The sequence below is a fragment of the Gracilinanus agilis genome, chromosome 3 (genome assembly GCF_016433145.1).
Source record: "Gracilinanus agilis isolate LMUSP501 chromosome 3, AgileGrace, whole genome shotgun sequence".
NCBI classification, from domain to species: Eukaryota; Metazoa; Chordata; class Mammalia; order Didelphimorphia; family Didelphidae; genus Gracilinanus; species Gracilinanus agilis.
Genome location: NC_058132.1, coordinates 142,264,189 through 142,284,264, shown reverse-complemented (window position 1 = coordinate 142,284,264; position 20,076 = coordinate 142,264,189). Strand labels below are relative to the sequence as shown.

General features: G+C 36.9%; 1 protein-coding gene across 2 annotated transcripts in view; it reads left to right on the top strand.

Moving 5' to 3' along the window:
- The first annotated feature begins 3,012 nt into the window (after window positions 1-3,012).
- Window positions 3,013-20,076, top strand: part of CDK8 (cyclin dependent kinase 8) — a 123,356-nt gene continuing 106,292 nt past the window's right edge. For both annotated transcript variants that reach the window (XM_044668290.1, XM_044668289.1), the window contains exon 1: window positions 3,013-3,172. In XM_044668290.1, coding sequence (XP_044524225.1) covers window positions 3,013-3,172 — 160 coding nt within the window. The remainder of the gene's footprint in view (window positions 3,173-20,076) is intronic.

The window sequence follows — 20,076 nt, the reverse complement described above, 5'->3', positions numbered from 1 at the left end:
GGCTTTTAAAATTGCATACTATATCTTTTTACTAAATTTTATTCTTTCATGTAGTTTTAAGTTAATTTTGATCTTTTCCCCACGAAGTTAGTGGATGACTATACCTAGAGAACTGATTTAGAAATGGCTACCATATCAGTAACAAGCTGTTTCATATTCATTGAAATAAAATCATTTAAATTCTTTGGTGATGTTACCTTATGCTTATCATGTCCAGTACTTTTCGGATCTTTTTCTCTAAGAAAATATTCATGAGGTATAGAAGTGACTTCTATGTAGTATATAATTCTTTGTTCTCTCTTCATCTCTTACCCTGAAATATATTTTATTTGTCTTTTCATAGTTATGCCATGCCTCATCTTTGCATTTGCCATTTTGTACCAAAATATATCATGATTTACTTTATGATTTATTTTTATTTTTTACCAATTACATGTATTAATAAGTTTCCGCAAAAGTTTTCCCAAGTTATATGATTGAACTTATCTCTTCCCCTCCCTTCCCTTTACTCTCCTACAGATGGCAGGCGATTCCATCTGGGTTATACATCTAGATGATTTACTTTGGAAGGTCCTTTGGAATTTGAAAAATTTCTTTGCTTCTCAATTCTCTGCAACAATATTGGTAAATAAACTGTGATAATTTTCATGGTGGTCTTTTCACATAAATTTGTCTTTAGTACTGCCAATATGAGAAAAACCAAATGTCCCAGGATGTTTCTTATTGCCTTTGGATGCAGAATAAAATCAACTAGGCCCATTCCTTTAAGTGCCTTTCCATGGAGAATCTGTGATTCATCCTTCCATTAGGTAAAACTTCCTAAGTCTGCTGGTTCTGTCAATAGTGAAAAGTAAAAATTACTATAATTTAGCTCCTTCAGTAATACATTCATTTGTTGGCCTTTGGATAAGGATCTAACATTTAGAGTCCAAATGTTAAATTAATTTTAAAGTTGTGTGATTCTTAGATCTATTTTATTCTTTCCCCCACAAATCTGTCACTTATAGCAGAAGCAGAAGGGGGCAGCACAGGACTGAGGACTGTTTTTTTTTCTTTTGGTTCATAGGATGCCATGTTTGAAAAATTCATCAATAAGAGATCCGTTTATTGATACTGAGACTCCCTGTATATAGCTATGATGGTCTTCTGAAAAGGAGAAACAGTTTATTTTCCTGGCCATGTAAGCCTTTCCATGACAGTAGAAACTGCCAGATGTTGTGCTGCATTGGCATAGACTTTATGAAGGCAGAATCATATATTTTTTAAGGCACAGGAGAATGACACTGTGGAGCTTCAGTTTCTTTAACTATAAAAAAGGCAAATGATATTTTCATCATCAATCTTGTCAGGCTGGTTTTTAGGAATGTTCTTGGTAAACTATAATATGGATAAAACTATAATAACTTGGTAAGGTATAATAATGCTAATAATAGACTATGATCTTTTATTATGTTTTGGTTCATAGGAATATAGATTTAGAGTCAGAAAAGAACACAGAGGCCTCTCAGCTGAATCTCCATTTTTTTTTTTTTTTTTTGGAAAACTGAAGCACAGAGAAGATGTAACTTATCCAGGGTCACATAGCTAGTGTCTAGGGCAGTGTTTGGATTCTTCTTTGGGCAAGACAATGGATTTTACTTTTATCATCTGTGAAATGAGAAGCTTGAGCTTGGTGATCTATAATATCCTGAGTTAACAGCTAGCTAATTCAGTAGATCAGGCACAAAGCTTGGAGTCAGGAAGTTCAAATCCAGTTCCAGACACTAGCTGTGCGATCTTGGACAAATCACTTATCCCTATCTGCCTCAGTTTCATTAGCTGTAAAATGGAGATAATGATAATAGCTTATACTGCTTCCTATGTGCTAGGAACTGTACTAGGCTTTACAAATATTATAGGTGCGTTTATAAAATCCCTTTTTGTTGTGAGGATTAAATAAGATAATATTTATTAAGTACTGTGCACATGGTACTAAATAAAATGCACTGGTTCCTTCCAGCTCTATACAGATACATAATCTTTAAGGCAACTACAAATCCCAGAATGCAACAAAAACATCCCTTCTAGGGCGGAGTCATTTTAGGGGGTGGGAGCTGGGGCAGAGGGAGGAGCCCATTGCTTTCTGGGAATCGTAGTCCCTGCGCCTCAGACTAGTCCACGTGGTCGACCCGGCAGCAGCTGGGGTTTGCCGGCTGCCTCATACTCTCACCTCACCGGCTCTGTGAGGCTCGGGTGTCGCCGCGAGGGGCAGCGAGCTCCGAGGCCGAGAGCTATCGGGGCGGGAGGGGGGTGGGGGGAGAAGGAGGAAGAGGAGGAGGAGGAGGAGGCAACCTGAGGGTTTGCGACGTTTTTTTGCGACAGCCGCAGCCGCGTTTAGTGATTTCCCCCTCCCCTCCGGCCTCCCTCGCCCTCTCTCTCCCTCTGTGTGTGTTTGTGTGTGTGTGCGTGTGTGTATGTGTGTGTGTGTGTGTGCGTGTGTGTGCGTGTGTGTAGATACCGGCTCTTGTGTTGGTGCCGCTGCCTTTCCGAGTGAATGTGCTTGCGTGTGTGTGTGTGTGTGTGTGTGTATGTGTATGAGTGGGTGCGAGAGGGAGTGAGTGTGTGAGAGAGAGGAGGAGGAGGAGGAGGAAGAAGGAGAGGGAGTAGAGAGCGGAGCAGCTGCAGCCGCCGTCGCCGCCCCAGCCAGCCAGGGAACGAGAACTGAGAACTGCTCCGGCTCTGGCCCCGGCCCCGGCCCCTTCCCTCTTGCTCCCCTTCCCGGGTGGGAGCGTCCCCGGCTCCGTCTCTCGGCCCGTCTCTCGCTCTTTCGCTGGATGTCCCCGGCTTCGTCGCGGGGCCTCCTCCTCCTCCTCTTCCTGCATCAGCCGGGGTGGTGTCGCCGCCGCCGGGCGTGAAGCGGGCGGGATCCCGGGGGCCGCGGCTGCCTCTGCTCCCCCCTTTCCCCCCGGACCCCGACCCTGACCCCGGACCCAGAACCTCCCCTCCCCGCCAGCCCGCCTGGAGGCTGTGACAATGGACTATGACTTCAAAGTGAAGCTCAGCAGCGAGCGGGAGCGGGTCGAGGACCTGTTTGAATACGAGGGCTGCAAAGTTGGCCGAGGCACTTACGGTCACGTCTACAAAGCCAAGAGGAAAGATGGGAAAGATGACAAAGATTATGCTTTAAAANTGAGTGGGCCATGCGGGTGCCATGGTGCGTGCCTGCCCGGGTGCGCTCCTGCAAGGTGGGAGGGAGGGACGGGCAGGGTCAGGGGCTCAGGCGGGGGTGGGGGGTGGGGTGGGGAAGGTGGCCCGGTCACCCCGATGGCTTCTCCCGTGTTCCCCTTCTCCGACTCTCCTTCTATTTTTTCCTGCTCACATAAGCCGGCTCTGTGGGGAAAGGCGTGAGTGAGGAATCTGAAACATCTAGAAATCCCAGGTGCTGCTTCTGTGTGTATTTCCACTGGGGTTGGTGAGGGGGATTGCCAAATAAGGGAGAGGGGAGTCTCTAACCCTTTGGGTTGCTTTGCTTTTTGGAAAAAAAGGTTTCAGCAGGAGAGATTCTATTCAAAGGACGTCAAAATGGATTTTATAAGTTGCATTATTATGCTGGTGGTTACCATTCTGGGGACTTTACCATCCCCCTCCGGAGTGACATCTATCAGTCTGGAGAATGGTGCATTTTAAGGGCAGCTGGGATCCTTACCCCCCCTCCCCTCCCCAGCCAATCTGTAATCGTTTTTACCTTTAAATCCAGATTTTATTTCTTGGAAGGAAGGCGGCAAGAAAATGTCGATATCAAGAGTTGATTACTATGATATCTCCTATGTATGTGGCACTTGCCATTTAGATTTCATTAGCCCATAGAAGCAGTGAATTTTTACATAGAACAATGGGGGTTTGGTGCATGGTGGGTGGTGGGGAAAGAATTGTAACAAATAGAGACTATGTTGTATGCCTAGCTATTTACCCCTTTCCCCAAATATAGGAGCTAGAAGTGAACTTAAAGTAGCCCATTTACTTGGAGAAAAAAATCTTTCCTGTCCATAACTTAATTAAATCTATGACTAGTGATCCTCACAATCTAGCTATTCTGAACTGACAAGTGAAATACTCCCTTTCCCTTTGTCAGAAGACAGAATATTTTATAACATCGACAGAAGAGACAGAAGAGAAGGCAGTTGTCGAGGTGAAAAATATGTTTGATTAACTCCCTGTTTTCTTTTACATAAACGATTCTGTTCCTAGACTATTTCATTTCAAATTGTTGGAAAGAGACTATTCAAGTCCTGTTATGTAACCTTTGGAAGTTTATTAAAAATCAACATAGGAATACTTGCATATCCTCGTCGTTTTTTTGGCTAATTATTTACTGCTTAACATTAAAAATAGGGCAACTTCATTTTTTGTTTAGATTTGGAAAGCAGGATGTAATGGATTAATCATAAATGTCAGGATAGAAATATGAAGCATTTGACAGAGCTGAAATAAGTCATCTTAGAATATTTCAGCAATTAAAAACTTGAGTATTCTGGAGATTGAAGAAAAAAACCCTTATTCAACATTTTTCTTACTTTTAGTGAAATTGCTTTAAAAATAACGTGAAATAGAAAGCTCTTGAAGAAGAGTTCCATAGTTAACTGATTTGTATATATACTTCAGCTTTTTGTAGCACTAAAGCTTTTTATGTATTGGCAATCTAATCTGGAGATAATTTAAATACTTGATATGCTGTTTAATATATTTAAAATTTCCCACCCTTTTAAAAAACAGAATAATCAGCCCAGTGTCATTTGAGAAATCAGTTTCTGAAGATGCTGTTTACTCTTTTGTCTTAATTAGATTTTTCACTAAAATATGACTGAAAGATCATATGCATTTTACAAATCATGCTTAACTCCCCACAAACGTTTTTCCCAAAAAGCCTCTTTCCCCAATAGTATGTGAATTTTGTGAAATTCATAAAATTTTAAACCCCTGGGAATGAGAAAATGAAGTTGTTTTGATCAAATTGTGACTTGTTTTATAAAATTAGAGTGACTATAAATTAGTTTTATTCGATAATAGGAGCCAGCTATATTTTCAGAAATTGCCAATGTATGCCAATATAAATATGCAAATTTGTGGCTTTAACTATGATTACACATTTTATTAAACCAACTGTATTACTTTATGTTTGAAGGAGATACTTTGCAACATATTTTTATGCCTCATTGTCATGTTTTAATTTAAGCTGTTTGAACAATCAATAATGGAAAAATTACCATAATTTAAAAACAGTTTTGAAAGAATGCTTTACATGAATTGTTTAAAAAATTTTTTTCTTGTAATGAAAAATATTGTATTTGAAAGGAAATTTTTATTTGAAATTCTTTGAGATTTTTGTTAATATTTTATCCTTTTGTTTATATGATGAGCTTTTAAAAATGTATTCAACATTTTAATCTAACATTATTTCAGTTTTCCAAAGGGAGTATTATTCTCTTTGGCTGATTCTGACAAAATTTAGTATTGTGTCTCTGAAGTTATCCTTTCATTTTATGTCAATGTGTAATGTATGTAATTTGCCCCTGATCTTGCAAATTCTACAGCTATTAAAATTAAAAAAAAAAAAAGATGATTAAGTAATTTTTTGTTTTTTGATATTGATTCACATAGGGTATATGCCACAACTTAAATTTATATTCCATAACTTAAATTTCAGCCTGATCAAGGCATGGCAATGTGCACAAATTTGAAGGTAAATATTGCTGTGAAATTTTCTCTTTACTGCATTACAGTGAAATAAAACTACTTTTGTTTAGATATTTTAACACCTGTTAAAATGCAATTAGAATTAAATCTTATAACTGTTACATCAGATTATTCCTTTGGCTAAGTGAACTTTGAATATGGAAATTGTTGCATTAAAGGAAATCATTTCTTTCAAAGTTTTTTTGGTTGGAATATATTTATTATCCTTTTTTCTTTTTAAATTTTGTCTCGCCATTCTGTCATGTGACATATACAATTTAAACATAATCTGTTAAACTTGATTTTTGGTGACTAATAGTAAAGGAAACAATAGATTCTATTGTATATTTTAGGGGGAAAACTTCTTTTAATTGTTAATTCCCAAAAGAGTTCACAAGTAAGTGTTAACATAAATGAACAGTAAGCCTTGAAATTAATTTGTGCCCATTATCAATATAAGTAAGGTTTCTTTTTCTCTGACTACCAAGTCTGTGGGTGGCTTAGGTATTAACTTTTCTTCCCAAGTCAGTTGCACATACTCTTTAACAAAGTTTAGGCAACTAAATCCAATTTCTCTGAAAAATGTAGGAATATGTGTAGCAGTAGATGTGTGTGATTTGTGACTTTAAAAGTTTGAACTCAGTTTAAGATTAGGTCATTTTCAGTTCAGAATTTAAAACAAACTTTTATGATAGGATTTTCATCTCTTAACACATTCTTTTAGTATATTGACCTTTATGGGTTTCCTGAGAAAGTAAACATCACATAATTCAAACTTTTTTTGGGGGGGGGGTGCAAAAAATCCCTTACTTTACATCTTAGAATTGATACTAAGTATTAATACTAAGACAAAAGGAGCAGCAAAGTGTAGGCAGTTGAGATCAAGTGACTAGCTAGGAAATATCTGAGGCTATATTTGAACCCAGGTTTCCTGAACTTCAGGTCTGGTGTTCTGCCTAGCTGTTCCTGAGGATCAGGAAAATTCCTTTAAGGTATTTTTGAAGATTAGTAAGGCTATTTATAAATTAACCTATTAGCATTAATATAAATATTCATGTTTGGAATTATTCTTTGATTATTCAGTATTCTTTATGTGTAATGGAAAGTTTATGTGTCATACATATATTTCCCAACAGAATTAATTATATGCTTTCTCTTACCTTATATAATTGGATTTAGTAAACTGGTACATATTCTTATGTGTTCTTGAACTTTTCTTGGATTCTTTATGCCTAGGACCATACTTGCTAATGACTTTTCTATAGTAGTTTTCATAAAAATCTGTTTTGGTGATGATAATTAGCTTCACAAAATTACTTACTAGTCATTATAGCTTCATATTAATGTAAATGAAACTTCTTTACCAGAGTTTATAGTTTCTTTTTTAAGACTGAAAGTTACAAATTCTAATGGAAAAAAATAACTTTGAGAGAATTTTTTAAAAATGTATAAAATTCAGTGTATAGTAGATAAATATATTTGCAAGGTGAGATAAAATTCAACAGCTGCTAAAATTTGAGATTTTATGAAGTTTCTCATAAATAGTCTTGCATAACTATCTTCTATTTTATGTCCATGGTGACTTTGGTTTTATATTGGGACAGGGGAAATGGATATCTGTTTACTAATTATTAGCAACCTGTTGAATGACATTCCTTGGCACCTGTGGCAAAAAGATGCATGCCACTGCTTCCTTTAAGTTTTTTAGAGGCTGCTCTGGGATCCTTTAAATTCAGTACTAGAACTAACTGCCTTTTGTTGTGGTAGGTAGTGATTCATTTGCTCAAGATTCTTGCTCCATATAATGATAAAAATGAAAGGGTATCAATACTGAAGTATATCTTTTTTAAAAAGTCTACCAAATCTTATCCACTTGGTTAAGCAGTCTAATTTTAAATTATTCTCGATTCTTGAGACCCTTGCTCCATTAAGGAAGGATCATATGTCACAGATTTGAACTCGTTGGACATAGGGACTATCTTTTACTTTTTGTTTCCCCAGCACTTAGCATAGTGCCTGGCATATAGTAATAGCTTAATAAATATTTACTATTAATTGAATAAGTGATTGATAAGATCTAGAGCTGGAAGAGACCTCAGAGGCCATCTGGCCCAGCTTTCTTTAAGGTCTAGAGGCTAGACCTTAAAGAAAGCTGGGCCAGTGGTTATGTAGATGTTACCAGCAATAAGATTTGAACCCAGAGCTTAGACTCCAGAGTCAATGCTTTTTCCACTGTACCCTGTTGTTCATTCTTTTCCAGATCCCAAACTACCATCTGCTTTCTTTTTTTCTTATTCAGTGCAGCTAAAAGAAATCACAGTTGTAAAAGACTATTGCATATTTATGTTTTCCAATCTCACCTGGGTCTCACCTGCTGCACTGCAATCCTTTTACTTTTTCTTGGTTGATGCTTTGTTGAACTGGCCACAGTGGTGATCCCATATCATTTCTTCTTAAGGCCACCTACGCTACTGTACATCTTCTCCCTTTAATCAGAGGACTTGTTTTATGTGTTACTGAAAAAATTGTGACCATCTGTCCTGGGCTTCCTCTGTTCTTTTGCTCTAGTTTTAGAGAATGAGATGGCCATTTTTACTAATGCCAGCCTCTTTGCTTGTTCCTGTGGTCCTTTGCCTTCCTGTCTCAGGGAGCTTGCTTGTTATATTCTCTCTCCTTCTCTAATTTTCAGCCTCTTTATGCTTTGGAAGGTTTTTTAAAAAACTTAATGTGTTATGAATGTGACCATGGTTCTCCAAAGCTTTGGCAGTGAAATATATTCTCTAGGATAGTGATGGTGAATCTTTTGGAACTTTTTAGGGACCCAGTGCCATGCTCCCCCACTTCTCCCCACTGCTTGCTTGTCTCCCACCCTATTGTGTGCCCCACCCCCTGACTTCATACAGTGCCCCACCCACCCTTGTGTTAGGAGTCAGGAGTGAGGATGGGGATGGGATGAAGCAGGCTGACCAAGCCCCCAGGGAGGCTCCAGTGTCCCCTTGCCTTTGGTGGGGCAGGGCCAGGCTATCTGCAGCCCTGGGCTGGCCAGTGCTTTGCCTACATGATGGTGCAACCCTACCTTCCTGCCTCTTGCATTCAGAGATGGGGCTAGGTTTCTAGCTGGTCAAGTTCTGAAGGGCTGAGCTCTGCCTGGAGAGAGACTAGAGTGCTTCACCCCCTGTGTTTGGGGCCAGGGCCCAGGTTCCTAGCCTGCCAAGCCAGGGGCCTGTGCATTCCCTCAGAGATATCTCTGTGTGCCCTTTGGCACATGTGCCATAGGTTTGTCATCATGGCTCTAGGAGGATGGACCATTTTGGAAACGCTTTGGATGTGATCCTGATGAAGTACTTTACATCTGTTCAAAGATTGACCTACATAAGTTTTCAGAGGGTCATCATCAGATTGGCTAAATCTGAATCAATGGTGAATTCTTTGGTACAGCAACGGACACAAACACAGAGGAGGTGATTTATATTAAGGGAGAAGCACTACCACTGATTAAGGTATAGGTCCTTGAAGTAAACTTATATTCATAAGAACTGGAGGGAACCTTAAAAATTGTCTAGCCCACTTTGTACTAGTTAGGAGATGGGTGGACCTTAAGGATCATAAAATTTAGTCCCCTTATTTTGTAAATGAGGCAACCAGGGTCCAAAGGGGAAGTGAATTGCTTAGGACTAGAAATGGATATAAAGGACCTAGCCAGCTCTTGGTCCCATTGTTTCTGCCTTCCATTCAAATTTCAATTTAAAGTTTTGTTCTTTTATGACCAATAACCTCCTTAACTATTTGGAATTAAATCTTACAGGACTTTGCTATCCTCTCAAGATTTTGACCAATATCTTTCCCCTTTCACTGTCCTCCTAGTAGAGAAAGCTATTACATTTATTCTATTTTTGTTATTTATGTTTGATAATTTTTACTTGGGTCTCAGCCTTGTGAATTCTGATTTTCCCACTTGAGTGAAACAGCTCTCATCAAAGTTACCAACTGTCCTACTTGCTAAATCTACTTTTCTTTTACTTCTTATGTTTCTTTACTTCTCCACAGTGTTTTGATGCTATTGAGCATTTCCTCTTTTGGGATGTTTTCTTTCCTAGATTTTATGATACTGCTTTTTCCTGGTTTTCTTCTTGTTAGTCTGTTTATCAGTATTCTTTTCTGGATCATCAATTTTCATGTTCTGACAGCCATGTATTCAAACTATGTCCTAGACACTGTCTCCTGTCTCCTCCCACCCCCACCTTCCTTCTTTCTCTCTTTTCTTTCTTTCTCTTTTTTCTCCTTTGTGATCTTTATCAGATCTCATTTTATCAGTTATTACTATATAGGTGACTTTCAAACATATTCATCTCCAAACTCTTCAACTTCTGGTCCTTTCCCTTTGAACTTCACTTATAAGGTTGTTCTGTTGATATATCAAACTCAGTATGATTGAAACAGAGTTCATTGTCTTTTCCCTTAAACTCACCTTTATTTATTTATTTATTTTTACTTTGTTCTCTTCAGGGGACCACTATTCTTCTAGTCATGCAGGTTCTCAAGATTGGTGACATTCTTGATGTTCTACTCTTTCTTGCCTCATATCCAATCAGTTGATAAGTCTTATTAATTCTATCTCTACCCCTTCTCTCCACTCACATGACCATCATCATGGAGGCTTTCAATCACCTCTTACTTGGTCTATTGCAGTAGTCTTCCATTTTGTCTTTCTACCTTCAGTCTTTTTTCCAGTCTATTCTCCACGTGGCAGCCAAATTGACATTTCCAATATCTAGGGACTTACCATCCTATTCTGTTCTTTTTAAGAAGCTTCAGTGGCTCCCTGTTGCTTCTATATTGTTTGACATTAAAGCTCTTTACAATTTTGTTGCACTCTTATCTTTCCAGACATATTTTACATGATTTCCTGTCCAGCCAAATGGGCCTACTTGCTATGTCTGTTATGTGAAATTCTCATTTTTTACCTTTGTGCAGCCTATTCCACATTCCTGGAATTTTCTCTTACCTTACCTTTTGTTTCTTGGATACCTTACCTCTCTTAAAGGCCAAATTCAAGTGGCAATTTCTTTAAAAAAAAAAATCTTTATCAACACTCACCCCAAAATTATTTTGTATTTACTTTTTGTATATTTTTGTATCTAGTTCCCACTGCACATATTTTCTCTTCTCTTGTTGAATTAGACAACTGTATTCATTGGTGGTCAATCTGTATAGTGAGGGGAATTGAAGCAGTGGCATATAAATATTGTTTGAAGGGGCTGAGGATGTTTAACCTAGAGAAGAGAAGACTTGGGAGTGGATGAGAAGTGATTACTATTTCAGGTGCTTAAAGTATTATCCCATAATAGAAGTGGAATTATATTCCTCTTTGCTTTAGTGGTAGACCTAGGTATACATAAGTAGAAGCTTCAGAGGCAGATTTTTCTTCTATATCAGTGATTCTCAAAGTGGGTGCTACTGCCCCTTGGTGGGTGCTGCAGTAGTCCAGGGGAGTGGTAATGTCCACATTTGCATTTATCTTTCCTATTTATTGCTATTAAAATTAAAAATATTAATTTCCAGGGGGCTAAGTAATATTTTTTCTGGAAAGGGGCGGTAGGCCAAAAAAATTTGGGAACCACTGTTCTATATGAAGGAAACTTCTTAATAGAACTACTAAAAAATTGCAATGAATTTGGTGGAAAAGTAGTGAATATCCTTGGATAAATCTAAAAGTTGAAGCTGGGTGACCTCTAGTGGGAAATATTTTAGAATAAATTTATGCTACAGTACTAGATTTCTGATAGGATAGAAGACCTGAGTTCAAATCAAGCCTCAAACAGATGCTAACTGTCTTTTTGGGCATTCAATTTGTCTCAGTTTTTCTTAGGTGTAAAATGGGGTTAATAATAGAACTACCTCCTAGGGTTGTTTTGAGATTAAAATATTTGTAAAGTGTTTAGTGCAGTGACTGGCCCATAATAGGTAGTAGTAGTATCATCATCATTAAGTAATAGTAATAGTAGTTATAAAAGCAAGAAGTTTAGTAAAAGTAACCAATATATAAGCATATACAACAGTTGTGTTTTACTTTCTGTGGTCTGCCTCTGTGGTGCAAGGATGGGCAGAAGGTACATTCTCATATCTTAGGCAACAAACTACACAGAATTTGGTTTTGATTTTTTTTTCATTTGCAAGTTTATATATTTGTAGTCTCAATTATAATTTCTTCCCTTTGTGTCAGTCTTCATAGCTCTTTATAATTGTCATTTTTGTAATTTCTTATGTTACAGTACTATTCCTCAGTAAATTTTAAATTCATTTTGACAAACTTTAAGGACTTAGTTCATGTGAGACATTTCCAGTTCTTGATTCCCACCTCTTTTCCCTGGAAATTTGGCCTTTCAATTAAATGTCCTCTTGCCTTAATTTTCTGCCAGTCTTTTTTGTTGATGTGCAATTAGGTCTTTCTATAGGTTTCTATCATGGGGTCATAGGTAGTCCCCAAGATATAAGCATCCATTGTAGAATAGTAATTTAGAAAGAAAGTGGTTCTTTTTGAGCCCCTGAAAGTAAAAGGTTGACCCTTTTTATTTTATTTTATTATTTTTTATTTTTTTTTAAACCCTTAACTTCTATGTATTGGCTCCTTGGTGGAAGAGTGGTAAGGGTGGGCAATGGGGGTCAAATGACTTGCCCAGGGTCACACAGCTGGGAAGTGTCTGAGGCGGAATTTGAATCTAGGACCTCCGGTCTCTAGGCCTGACTCTCAATCCACTGAGCTACCCAGCTTGCCCCAAGGTTGACCCCTTTTGAGACTATTCTGAGATGGTATTTTTTGTAAATGTGGGTAGGACATTATTTTAGAGAGTAGGATTGTAACAGTGTGTTCTGCTTATCCCAAATTTCCTACTTGTGATTTGAGATGATTTTCTTCATAGAGACAATAAAAACTATAGTGCTATTTACTGAGTGAAATAACCTACTGAGGGCTATGGAAGTTAACTGCTATATATTAACATTGTTTCTAAGTGCCAAAGGAATAATTACAAATAAAACTTTTGTAACATTTGTAAGATTGAGGATTGTCTGCATCAAAGCACTTTTGATTTACTTGCATTTGTTTCATTCCCTTTCTGTATTTCCTTCCCTTCCTTGCCTTTAAAAAGATAAGATCTAGGGGGAAGCTAGGGGTAGGCTCAGTGGATTGGAAGCTAGGCCTAGAGAGAGGACATCCTGGGTTCAAACCTAGTTCCAGATACTGCCTGGGCAAATCACTTAACTCCCACTGCCTAGTTCTTACTGCTTCTGCCTTGGAACCAATACACAGTATTGATTCTAAGACAGAAGATAAGGATTTTTAAAAAAATGGTCTTATTGTCCAATCCGGCCCTTTTAGGGCTTTTGATTTCACTTTGGCTGACTTGGCTGTATTTAATAAATGTTTTTTTGGTTGATTCTTTGATTCTTCCCCTCTTTATGCTGGTGTTAAGATGTGAAAAACGCCACTTTCCTCCCCTCATTCCCACCCTATTCAGAGGAGCACTTGATCCTTTTTTTATTAATTACATGTTTTTAGTTTAGGTAAGTATTTCATTTTCTGTGTTTCTCTGGAGTAATACTTAATCTCCTTTTCCTTAGATTCAACTTTTACAATTATTCTCTACTGCCAAGACACTTCATAATATTGTCAAAATTTGCCCAAAGTTTGTCACCTGTTGTTTTGAACATATGTCCTGTCTTGGGAATATCTTTTTGCCAAGATTCTTTCCCTCTTTTTGAAGCCTGTTTATCTGATTGCTTCATTCTCTTGTCTGCTCTGTGGGTCTTCCTTTTGTTTTTGCTTGTCAAATTTATTCAACTCCTTTGTCAGATTCTTACACCTTTTCCTTTGGGCTATATCTCAGTCTATACCTTATTTGGAGAATATCTGTCCCTTTCAGTTTGATGAACTCTATAATTTTAATAGATGTGAGTCTATAGCAATTTTTCAAAGCCTTCTCTATCTTATTGAAAAATAATTTTAGAGAGGCTTGCTCTCTTCAATATAACTTTTCATTCCCTTTTCAATGATTTTTTCATAAAACTACTTTTCATGAGTTGAGAGGCATCATGATATAGAGTAGAAAGAGTCTGCAATTTGAATCCTGAGGATCTGACTTTAAATCCCATAGTTCTTACTACTTGACCTTAAGTATATCATTTATCATTGATCTCAATTTATTCATTAAAAGCTAGAGAAGTACCATACCTAAGACACTAAAAAAGTTAAAGCACTCTGATATTTCAGAGGAGAAAAGTTTGACATGCCACTTCGATGCCCAGCAGCTGAATGACTTAGATTGTGAACCAAAAACTGTAACAACTTTAATTTAGAAAAAAAATGAAGTAAAGATTTTTTTAAAACTGCTAAGTAAACTACTTCAAACTGAAGATAAACCATATATTTTCTAAAATTATTAAGCTATAATTTTCCTTTTGAATAAATGGGTAACAATACAAAATCTGTCAGGTAAAATAAACTTAAAGTCCACATACATTTGCAGTAGTGTGTTTCTGTGTAATAAGGGAAAGAAGAACCAAAAAAATACTCATAATGATAAAAATAATCACATCAGAATGTTTTTTGACCCAAACCTGACCCAAAGTGATATTTAATTTGATTCAAGCTCATATACTACAATTTGTTTAGCCATTTCCCAATTGATGGGCATTCCCTTAACTTCCAGTTCTTTGCCACCACAAAGAGAGCCGCTATAAATATTTTAGAGAATATATATTCTTTTCTTTTTCCCCTGATCACCATGGGAAATAGATATAATAATATTGTTGGGTAAAAAGGTATTTACATTTTTTAAACTGACCATAGTTCCAAATTGTTCTTCAGAATGGTTGGATCAGTTTACAATTCCAAGTGTATATTATTGTCTCACTCCTGCAACATGTTATTTTTCCTGTCTATGATTTTAGCCAATTTGATAGGTGTGAGATATTTAGAGTTATTTTAATATGCATTTTTCAAATAAATAATGATTTAGAACAATTTTTTCATATTACTATACACATATATATATGTATCTTTGATTTCTTTATCCAAAAACTGCTTGTACATATCCTTTGATCATTTTTCAATTGGGGAATGACTCATATTTTTATAAATTTAACAAAGTCCTCTATATATTTGTAATGAAACCTTTAACCAAGAAATTGACCATAGAACATTTTCTCCAACTTTTGGTTTCTGATCTTGGCTACATTGGTTTTATTTGTACAAAACCTTTTAAATTTAATGTAATCAAAATCGTTCATCTTACCCTCTCAACATGCTTGCTTATATCTCTTGTTTATTCATATTCATTCTTCTATCCATAAATCTGATTGATACACACAGTGTGTTCTGTGTTCCACTTTATTACTTATATCTCTCTTGATATCTAGGCTATATATCCATTTTGATGTATCTTTGCAAATGGTGTAAGATACTGGTTTATGACTAGTTTCTGCCAGATTGTCAACAATTTTTTACCAAATGGTGAATTCTTATCCCAACATCTTAAATCTTTACATTTGTAAAACATAAGATTACTGTAATCATTTATTACTGTGTTTTGTATGTCTGCTCTATTCCTCAAATCCGCCTTTCTATTTCTCAGCCAGTACCAGATAGTTTTGATAATTACTACCTTAAAATACAGTTTAAGATGTAGTCTTGCTTGATGTCCTCCTTTGCTTCCCCTCCCCCCCATTAGTTCCTTTGATATTCTTGACCTTTTGTTTTTCCAAATGATTTTTGTCATTCTAATTTTTTGGTAATTGGAATGGAATTGAATTAGTAGATTAGTTTAGGTAGAATTATCATTTTTATTATACTGGTTCTGCCCACCCATGACAATTGGTATTTCTCCAATTATTTAAATTTGATTTTATTTGTATAAAAACTGTTTTATAATTATGTTCATGTAGTTCCTGGATTTAGCTTGGCAGCCATATCACAGATATTTTATTTTGTCTGTGGTTATTTTAAATGGATATCTCTCTCTTACTGTTTGTTAGTTTTTAAAATTTCATTTCTTTTTCTTTTTTCTAGAAAAGATTTCTTTCATTTATCATCTTCACTATTTCTCTTTTCTGTCTGTTTTTGACTTTTGTTCTTAGATTCATGTCCCTTCCAGTTATTTAGTCCTTTTTTAGTATCTATAGTCTCATAGAATTGACATTTAAAGTCCTCTTCTAAACATTTTTTGTTATTATTGCCTCATAGCTCTTGCCTAATCTTCCCCTCTGCCTTATGTGATGTATCACACTTAGATATATGCCAATTTCTACAGGTAATAAAGACGTTATTAACCAATTGTAGTATTCTTTCATTTTGTACTTTGTTATTGACCTTGGATCATCCCACAGTCATTTTATAGCCTGCACACACATACAGGCTCCCCCTCCCCACATTTGCTTCAAAATTTCTTTCCTGGGTCCATGCCCTCCTCTCTTTTATGTATCATTTGGCCCCAAGAGCTCTGCTTCCCCTTGTCCTAAGACAAGATATGTGATCTAAATACCAAATATAATAACCATTGTCTGGTTACCTATCTCTTTATAGACCCCCCCCCCTTTAACATTCATCATTGTACTTCTCCCATTATTTACTCTTTATTAGTATGTAATTTTAATAACCCCAAACCCCAGAAATCCCAAAACAAAACATTGATTTTACCTGTATTTGTGGGTTATTGGGGGGAGGTTAGTTCATTTTGTTTCAGGCCTGTTTTTCTACCATCTCTTTTGTTTGATGTCTGATTTGACTTGTGTCTCCTTATGTACATTTAGAAAAAAGTCTTTTAAATGTTCTTTCTGTTACAATTTTGTTGTTATTGTTGTCCTTAGTTACTTTATTTTTATGCCCTTCTCTGAGGTATTTGATTAGCAAATACTCTCAGGTTTGGTCTTCTTTCTAGTAATGTTTTGAATACCTCTGAACAACTATCTTTTTTCATTTATAGTTAGGCTCAGGTTTGCAGACTAGGTAACCTTAGGCTGAATCTTGAGTAATATTATTCTTTGGAACACTTTATTATGATGATGATGATGATGATGAATCCCTCCCGCATTTTCTGCTGGGTGAAGAATGAAGAATAGTCTTGCTATTCAGTTTTTCTTTTTCATATGTTGTATATATGTAATTGTAAAATTTAACTACTATGTGATTTGGAGTTTGTAGCCTAGAGTTTTTTTTTGTTGTTGTTTGTTTTGTTTTTCCTGGATGTGATCTGTAGATTTTTTTTTCCTTTTGGCACTTTGCTTTCTGTGTTCAGAAGTTTTGGGAAGTTTTCTTGTTATTTCTTGAATTATGGTGTCCAGGTTTTTTGACTTTTGCTCTTTTGGAAATTTAAGAATTATATATCCTTAAATTGTCTGTGTAGCCTGTCTTCGAAATCATTATATTGTGTTTATTAGAAGAGTGTGCTTTCTTTTATTGTTAATTATTTTATCTTCTATTCTTCAAGATTGTCCTTCACTTCAATATTTTTGCATTCCCAGTTATTTTTGAAATAACTATTTTTTTTAGTTTTGAAAAAGAGACTTTGGTGAGACTTATTCCCATGTCATATTTTTCTATTCTGCTAGTTATTTCTGCTGTGTAGACCATAATTCTGCTCTTATAATTTTTATTTCTCTTTCAAGCCATTCAGAAACATTATTCTGTAATTCAATACTTTCTTTAATCAGATAATAATAATCAGCCTTATCAGATATTGAACCATTTACTAATCACAAATAAAAAGGATTTTATTTCTTTTTTGCCTGTTCTTTTCCCCTTAATTTTTTTCTTGTCTTATTTTGATAGCCAGAACTCCTAGCACTGTGATGACAAACCTATGGCATGCATGCCAAAGATGGCATGCAGAGAAGTCTTTGTGGGCATACCCATGCTCCTCCATGCAGTTACTCCCTTGTCCCCCCCCCATCATGCCTCCCCACCCCTCTGTGCTTACTCCTTCCACTGAGCATCTGGGGGGGTGAACCCTGTTCACCAAAGGCTAGCTGTGTTCCCTCCATCCCCTGCTTCCACCAGAGGTGACTTCCCTCCACCTCCACAGAGAGGTGGGTTGTGCTCAATCTCTGCCCCCAGGCTTCCCCCATCTTCCATCTTCCTGGCAGATTCAAGCAGGGCATCAGCCCACTCCCTCAACCCACCTGAGGGGAGGCTTGATGCAGATGAGTCCCCATGGCTGCAGGAGGCAGTTTACCCCCGGCCAGGTGTGAGCCAGGCCCTCCCCCCCCCCCCCTCCAAACTCAGGGGAGGGGGCACTCTGGTCTCTGATGCCCCTCCCTCCCCACTTTTTTGGCAGCAGCTCCTCACTCTGCCCCCATAGTCTCAGGAGGTGGCAGCTTGGGTGGGGCTGGGAGCCCAGCCCGCTCAGCACTGCACACAGTGGTGGGACGGGGCACAACACACTGTCTGGGGGCAGGGCAGGGCCCAGTATGGGGTCCCTAAAAGGTTTGCCATCACTGTCCCAGCACATGATGAAGACTATAAATAAGTGTTCAAAAGATGTGAACAAACAGTTTTCAGAAGAAATGAAAACTATGAACAACTATATGAAAGGAGTTTTTCTTTACAAGCCTAAATTTGTCTGTTTACAAGTTCCACCTATTTCAAACTGAACAAATCTAATCCTTCTCCTGAATGCCATCCTGTTATGTACTTGAAGGCAACTGAATCTTTTCATCTCCAGGCTAAATATCCCTGTTTCTGAGATGTTGGGCCCCTTCATGATACTTATAAGATGCTCTCCACATTGTCATTACTTTTTCTAAGCTGGGAAACAGTTCTCCAGATGTGGTCTGACTAGGTCAAAGTATAGCCTTATTGTCCAATTCCTTATTCTGGAAGTTATATATTTTTCTCAGTGTTGCACTAGATCTCATCAGCTTTGTGTCGACTACGTATTGAATTTACAGTCCACTAAGTCCCCCAGATCTTTTTCAGATAAAGTGCTATCTGATCGTGTTTCTTGATCTTGTCCTTGTGAAATTGATTTTTGAACCCAAGTTCAAAAGTGAAATAAGAATTTTAATTGGTATAAGATTTAATTGGTATAAGAAGCTCTCAGTATGAAGGCTTACTCTTTATTAATATAGATTGATACCTACTCTGGAATTTATGGTCTTAGAGTTGAGGGCCACTGAGAGCTTACAGGACTTGCTCAGTCTCATAGACCTTACATTTATCTCTTATTATATTTCATCAGAAATTTATTTGTGTAGTCTAGCCTGTTAAGATATTTTTTGATTCTGTCAGATAGTATGTTAGCTATCTTTGTCACTGTCTGTCATCTTCAAATGCAAGAAGCTTGTCTTTTTCCAAATCAATAATAAAATATTAAACAGCATATTGTGAAACATAGATCTCTGGTGAACTCCACTGAGTGTGTTCTTCCAAGTTGACATGGAGTTGGTGATCACTCTGAGTCTGGTCATTTATCCATTTGATACTTTATCTTATACTACCGTTTATCCCTTGGCTTTGCATTTTTTCTCCACAAGAATAGCATGAGCTACTTTCTCAAATTTTTTCCAAAATCTAGGTAAAGTGTATTTATAGCTTCCTATTAATCTACCAATTTAGTAATAACCCTGTAAAAAAAGGAAGAAAATTAGCTTAGTATGACCTGTTCTTATTGAAGTCATTCTGTCTTTGTGATCATTGCTTTTTTTGTTTTTTGTTTTACACATATCTTTAATAATTCATTTTAGATGGCCTCAGACACTTCTAGCTGTGTGACCCTGGGCAAGTCACTTAACCCCCATTGCCTAGCCCTGTAACAAATAAAAAAATTAATATAGAAGGATATATATATGTATATATATATATATATATATATATATAAAAGATATTAGGGTTTAAAAAAAAGGAATTCCAGTTGATCACAAATTGTGATATAATTTTAAGCAATCCTTCATTATATAAATTATTCTATATAACTAGCTAAATGAAAATGATACTGAATAAAACATTGATTCTATTTTCTTCATATAACTTTAAGTGGGGAGGACCTGATATGTAAAGAATAAATGGAGAAATTGGTTTCCACTTGTAGCTTTTAGGGAATTTCCTTTAAAGAATGTATTACCAGGTGTAGCTAGGTGGCACAGTGGATAAAATACCAGGACTGAAGTTGGGAAGTCCTGGGTTCAAATCTGATCTCAGACACTTTCGAGCTGTGTGACCTTGGGTAAGTCACTTAATCCTATTTGCCTAGCCCTTACTTTTCTGTCTTATAGTTGTTACTAAGAGAGAAAGTAAAAGGTTTTTTTTTTTAACCCTTGTACTTCGGTGTATTGTCTCATAGGTGGAAGATTGGTAAGGGTGGGCAATGGGGG